Source organism: Xyrauchen texanus, chromosome 37, assembly GCF_025860055.1.
Source record: "Xyrauchen texanus isolate HMW12.3.18 chromosome 37, RBS_HiC_50CHRs, whole genome shotgun sequence".
Classification (NCBI taxonomy): Eukaryota; Metazoa; Chordata; class Actinopteri; order Cypriniformes; family Catostomidae; genus Xyrauchen; species Xyrauchen texanus.
In genome coordinates this window covers 37,781,766-37,788,997 of record NC_068312.1, presented here as the reverse complement: position 1 = coordinate 37,788,997, position 7,232 = coordinate 37,781,766, and the positions used below count along the sequence as shown (strand labels likewise).

General features: G+C 38.7%; 1 protein-coding gene across 1 annotated transcript; it reads left to right on the top strand.

The window, feature by feature from the left end:
• Window positions 1-2,542: 2,542 nt before the first annotated feature.
• mrpl40 (mitochondrial ribosomal protein L40) lies at window positions 2,543-7,186 on the top strand. The gene is made up of 4 exons (XM_052108084.1): window positions 2,543-2,710; window positions 2,820-2,897; window positions 4,437-4,592; window positions 6,869-7,186. Exons 1-4 carry the CDS (start codon window positions 2,649-2,651, stop codon window positions 7,176-7,178), a joined length of 606 nt encoding a protein of 201 aa, XP_051964044.1. The 5' UTR covers window positions 2,543-2,648; the 3' UTR covers window positions 7,179-7,186.
• Window positions 7,187-7,232: the final 46 nt, after the last annotated feature.

Here is a 7,232-nt window from a genome sequence, read left to right as displayed (position 1 = left end):
ACCAAGGAGTTAAGATGTATTCGCACATAAATAAACATTACATAAGTCTCCGCGTAATATAACAAGAGATAATTTTATCCATCCCTGATGAACCTGAACCAGATGAAACATACAAGGATAGACATGAAACTGTTATTTTACTTCATATAAATCTAATAAATTATTCAGGAGCTGGCCAAAGTATTTAAAGGGGCAGCGTTAAATTATAGAAAATGCATTTAGAATTGTTCTAGTCTATACGTATTTAATGCAATTACATCAGAAGTAACTAATTAAATTACTGAACAATTAAAGTGATCCCTTACTTTTTGTAATGCAATTACATTAATTACTTTGTAATGCATAACATCCAACACTGATGATAATGCTTGCAGTGCACAATTTACACATGAACACTCTTATCAAATGAATAGACATAGATCACAACAATGTATATTAAACACAGTCTATTATTATAGCTAACAGATATTCATAATAAAAATCACTTCAACAGTTCAGCATGAGGCTGCAGCACCTCAACGTGACTTGCTGTAGCAGATAAAGCCACAACACAATCACGTATATGACCCAATAAACGCCAAAATAAAGACTTTTTTCCTCACAACACTTCGTATGTCATTTTAACGCCTTTAATACGAAAACAAAACACATTGATGTGCGTTTCATTACATAAACCGGGGTGTCAGGCCTACCCGCGGAGCGATCGGACTTAACCTACATGACAAATCACACAACAGTCGCAAATATTCGTTGATACTAGCGCTATATGTGTATTAATGTGTTCTTATATGATCTAGAGTGAGATATAAAGTGCAGATTAATCAGATTAATGTAGATTATGTTTGGGGCAAACAGACATGGAAACCACAATTACCTTCAGATAGAAAAAAAGACCGACATCCGGGCATTTGACGTATATATAGTCGTGACGTCTCGCACTCCTTCCGTTATTTTCTCTGGCATTTAAAGGAACATGCGCTTATTTTATTACCACGTGGGATCAAGAGCGCCGTCAGTTGGCCGAGGAAAGTAATGCAATGTTCAGCCTTAGGTGGTAAAAGTGCAAATTGGACATGATGACGACGTCCAGACTACATTCATAAACTAATTTTAAGATTCTGCTGTTGTCAATGTGAAGTGTTGTTTCACCTGTTATAGAGATTCGTACATGCTCTTAGCATGTCAATATTAATTCAAAGATTTAAATGATTTTTTTTTTTTTTAGCAGAATGTATTTCTCTGTACTTTTCTGTTATTGAACCCCCACACCTATCATATCAATACTGAAGACATGGATCAAACCACAGGAGTCATTTGGATTAATTTGATGGATGATTACACTAATATATATATATATATTGTTTTTGTCTCTGGATATTTACACCACATGAGTTTTTACTTTAAGCCCCCATAAAAAAAAATGACATATTAGTAATGCCTAGCAAAGTGCTAAAACATGCTAGCATCACCTAGCTTAACACTAAAACATGCTAAAACATACTAACAATGCCTAGCTATGTGCTAAAACATGATAGCAATGCCTTGCTACGTGCTCAAACATGTTAGCATCACTTAGCTTAGCACTAAAACATGCTAGCAATGTGCTAAACATACTAACAATGCCTAGCAAAGTGCTAAAACATGCTAGCATCACCTAGTTTAGCACTAAAACATGCTAAAACATACTAACAATGCCTTGCTACATGCTCAAACATGCTAGCAACATGTTAGGGTGAATATAATTTACAAATAATTCCTTATTGTGTTTGGCATTTTCCATGCTTGACCCAACTTTTTCAGAATTGGGGTTATAGATAGATAGATAGCACATACATAAATTTAGAAAAAGTATGCATTATAAACAAGATACACAGTTTACATCACATGCACAGTATATATCAAAGAAATTAGAATAAGAAACGTGGGTCAATGAAACCACCTTTCACCTACTTCTTCCAGTCATCGTGACATTAATCTGAACTGTGTGTGATCTTGATTCTGGAGTTACAGTAAAGCTCATATAATTTTTATTTTAATTACTATTTATATAATGACCATTCAAGCTGATTTGGTCATCTTAAATAGTTAACGACTCCAGCAAACAATTTTCCTTTGCAAAGTGTATAATAATGGTACACCTATGTGTATTTACCTCTGTATAAATGAAAATAAAAACAGTAAATAAAACTTAAACAGCTCGTAAACTGTGGCATTGAAGTTCAAGTGCAGAAACGATGTCTGCAAATGAGGGTTTTTGAATATCATACAGAGCAATTTCAAATATATACATTTAATTTAAACTTCTTAAAAGAGACATGACAGTAGATCGCATTTCACACACATAATACTAATCTGAACATTCACCACACAACATTCGTCATATTTATCAAATTATTAAAAAAATACAAAACAATGCCACTGTTTGTATTGATTTTTTTTTAAATAATATATTACTTAACTAATGAATGTGATATTTAAATATGCTTTTTGGTCAAATGTGAATTTACAATCAGTGTGGAAAGTGCGACTGTCATGGCGGAACTGTTTTTTACTTTGACCTACAGAGATCCGCATTGTCCACGTGAAGGCGTAAAAACAGCGTTTATTTCTCTTCGCTTATGTTTGTTTAATCGATATTTCTGTAAATTATGGCGGGGATTGTGTGTCGCACCGTGAGCCGGATCATATCCAATCAGATTCAATCGTCATGGTTTGTATTAGCGTTTAGATATTAACCTGCATGTGACAAAATTAATAAATGTCCCATAGAGTTCATAATAATTATCATTATGAATGACAGATATTCTCTTTTATTACAGCTGCAGTTCTGTTGTTGCTGTCAGACACAGTCACTGGTTTACATCAGTGCTTTCACTGAAAACATCAATGCCTTTAAGGTTAGTGCACATCTCAATTACATGTACCATGGTAATACTATGGTATTATTTAAAGTGCCATGTAAATACCATTGTATGTGAATATGGAAATCAATCATTACCATGGTATATATAAGCTACCATCATAGTGCTATTGTAACAGCCACCTCTGACATCAAAATATGACAGATTTAATTGTCTTTTGGCACAATTTCATGTGATCTTTATGTATTAATTTATTATTGTTGTATGATGTAGTATGGAAGCCCATTTTGCACACACACACACTTATACATGCACACACTCACACTTATACACACACATGCACACACTCACTCACACTTATACACACACACACACACACACACACACTCACTCACTCACACTTATACACACACACGCACACTTATACACGCACACACTCACTCACACTTATACACACACACTCACTCACACTTATACACACACACGCACACACACTTATACACACACCCACACACATACATGCACACTCACACTTATACACACACATGCACACCCTCACTCACACTTATACACACGCACACTTATACACGCACACACTCACTCACACTTATACACACACACATGCACACACTCACTCACACTTATACACACACTCACACTTATACACACACTCACACTTATACACACACCCACACACATACACATGCACACTCACACTTATACACACACATGCACACACTCACTCACACTTATACATGCACACACTCACTCACACTTATATACACACTCACACTTATACACACACACATGCACACAAACACTCACACTCATGCACTCTTACAAACACACACACTCACACTTATACACACACACACATGCACTCATGCACTCTTACAAACACACACGCTCACACTTATACACACTCAAACACATACACTACACACACACACGCACTCACACACACATAAAATAAAAAATTGTGCTTTGGTAAATAAAAATTACGAGATACAAAGTCAGTATTTTGAGCTATAAAGCCAGAATTATGAAATAAAAAGTAATATTTATGAGATACTAAATCAAATTTACGAGATTACGTCTTTAACTAACGATTATTCAAACTATTATTCGACTATTCTGTCGATTATTGCAGCAATTAATTATTAACTCTTAACCGATTATTCAGTTTGTGGCTTGACTCGTTGTTTTAAAACATGTTTAAAATTATGAGATAGAAAGTCATTATGAGATCAAGTAAAAAATAATGTAATAATTATGAGATACTAAAGTCAAAATTCTGAGAAGTCAATTATGAGATAATTCATAATTATAAGATTAGTCAAAATGATGAGATGCTAAATCAAACTTTTAGATATAAAAAGTAAATTGTGAAAGATGATGAGGTTAATAAGTAAAATGTGTGAGTTATGATTGTGTCATAACTGACTTATTAAAGCAGTTTTCTATATGTCAGAAATGGGCTTCCATACGTCTCAGAACTGTTATGAGAATGCATCATTATGTGTGTGATGTGATGATTGTAGTTTAAGAAACCTTTGACCCGTCTTGTTTATACAGAGCCGAGCCCAAGAAGAAAAAGAAGGTGGATCCACGCCGAGAACAAATGATGAAGGAACGCCTGAAGAAGAAGCTGAAAAAGATGGAGAAAGTTCCGCCTGAACTGATTCCTATTGAAGACTTCGTTACTTCAGCCAAGAGCTTTGATGAGACCAGGTAGAATAAATACACAGAATAACCCAGAAATACAGTCTGGACACACTTACTCTTTTTGCTATTTTGGTAACCATTTCACAATAAATAACTAACAATGAACATTAACAATTGTATTTGCATTAACTAACATAATCAAGATTAATAAATGCTGTAAAAAGTATATTGTTTATTGATAGTTCATTGTACCTTATGCATTAACTAATGTAAACAAATGTAACCTTTTTTTAAAGTGATACTGATACTCTGGGGCTTGAAGGCAAAAATGTCATGTGGTGTAAAAGTCCGGAGACAGTGGAAAAATATCGTAATAAATGTCTCGTTAAAAGCTGAAATTCTTGATAAAAATGTCAGTATTTTGGGGTCTGGGTATCTCGGCGAGTATTGACGCTGACTATCACACCTGGAGTCGCGAGTTTGAATTCAGGGTGTGCTGAGTGACGCCAGCCAGGTCTCCTTAGCAACCAATTTGGCCCGGTTGCTAGGGAGGGTCTGGGTATATCGGCGAGTATTGACGCTGACTATCACACCTGGAGTCGCGAGTTTGAATTCAGGGTGTGCCGAGTGACTCCAACCAGGTCTCCTTAGCAACCAAATTGGCCCGGTTGCTAGGGTGGGTCTGGGTATCTCAGCGAGTATTGACGCTGACTATCACACCTGGAGTCGCGAGTTTGAATTCATGATGTGCCGAGTGACGCCAGCCAGGTCTCCTTAGCAACCAAATTGGCCCGGTTGCTAGGGAGGGTCTGGGTATCTTAGCGAGTATTGACACTGACTATCACACCTGGAGTCGCGAGTTTGAATTCAGGGTGTGCCGAGTGACTCCAACCAGGTCTCCTTAGCAACCAAATTGGCCCGGTTGCTAGGGAGGGTCTGGGTATCTTAGCGAGTATTGACACTGACTATCACACCTGGAGTCGCGAGTTTGAATTCAGGGTGTGCCGAGTGACTCCAACCAGGTCTCCTTAGCAACCAAATTGGCCCGGTTGCTAGGGTGGGTCTGGGTATCTCAGCGAGTATTGACGCTGACTATCACACCTGGAGTCGCGAGTTTGAATTCAGGGTGTGCCGAGTGACTCCAGCCAGGTCTCCTTAGCAACCAAATTGGCCCGGTTGCTAGGGAGGGTCTGGGTATCTCGGCGAGTATTGACGCTGACTATCACACCTGGAGTCGCGAGTTTGAATTCAGGGTGTGCCGAGTGACTCCAGCCAGGTCTCCATAGCAACCAAATTGGCCCGGTTGCTAGGGTGGGTCTGGGTATCTCAGCGAGTATTGACGCTGACTATCACACCTGGAGTCGTGAGTTTGAATTCAGGGTGTGCTGAGTGACGCCAGCCAGGTCTCCTTAGCAACCAAATTGGCCCGGTTGCTAGGGAGGGTCTGGGTATCTCAGCGAGTATTGACGCTGACTATCACACCTGGAGTCGCGAGTTTGAATTCAGGGTGTGCCGAGTGACTCCAGCCAGGTCTCCTTAGCAACCAAATTGTCCCAGTTACTAGGGAGGGTTATCACATGGGGTAACCTCCTTTTAGGTCGCTATAATGTGGTTCTCGCTCTCGGTTGGGTCTGTGGTGAGTTGTGTGTGGATCGTGGAGAGTAGCATGAGCCTCCACATGTGCTACGTCTCCACGGTAACGCACTGAACAAGTCACATGATAAGATGCGCGGATTGACAGTCTCAGACGCGGAGGCAACTGAGATTCGTCCTCCGACACCCGGATTGAGGCGAGTCACTATGCCACCACCAAGACCTACTAAGTAGTGGGAATTGGGCGTTCCAAATTGGGAGAAAATGGAAAAAAAAAAAATTCAGTATTTTGACATTTCCTTATTTAGTTCATATTCTTGACTCTTGAATAAATAAAAAATCATAAAAAATAAATGTCTTTTATTTTACCTTGAAATACGTCTAGGAATGAATGATTCGTTTGTGTACTCTCATGCATTCAATATGTGAGGAAAGTATTGTGATTCTTTTTAAAGTACTTTTATTTGTTTATAAAAAAGCTACAAATGTTTAAAAAACCCACAAAGACTAAATTTCTTCAAACTTGACACGTGCGTTTTAAACCAACATATTTCTCATTTTTACCACCTCTGAAAGTCACGGGAATGTTCTAGAGACCAAAGGAAAACCATTAGTGTAAATTCCAGCTCTTCCCACTTTGAAACATTCTCTCCAGCAACTTAAAACGAATCAAAAATGTCCCATTAAATTGGTGTCTTTAGCCTTGTCATTTGAATATAACTCTAATCTGTATTCTTTGAATGCTCCAGGATCCGTGAGGCTCCTCGACTCTCTTTTGAAGAAAGTGAACGCAGAGCTCTTCTGCTGAAGGAATGGTCCAGATACAAACACATCCAGCACCAGGCGGAGATGGGTGCTATTAAGGATGCGCTGGAGGCCCAGAGGCAGGCGCTGGAGGAGCTGAAACTGGAATCAGAGGAGCTTTATAAAGCAGCGATCAGCCCAGATAATGACATTTTCCCCTTCCAGCATCAGGGCCCCTGCTACACACCTCCAATCGAAAACTACGAGGCCCCAGACGGCAAATACCACGACATCACTCGAGTGTACACGCAGTGAACGGACCATTGAATAAGTGTTTCGGCTAAACGTGAAGCAGAATACGACTGATGA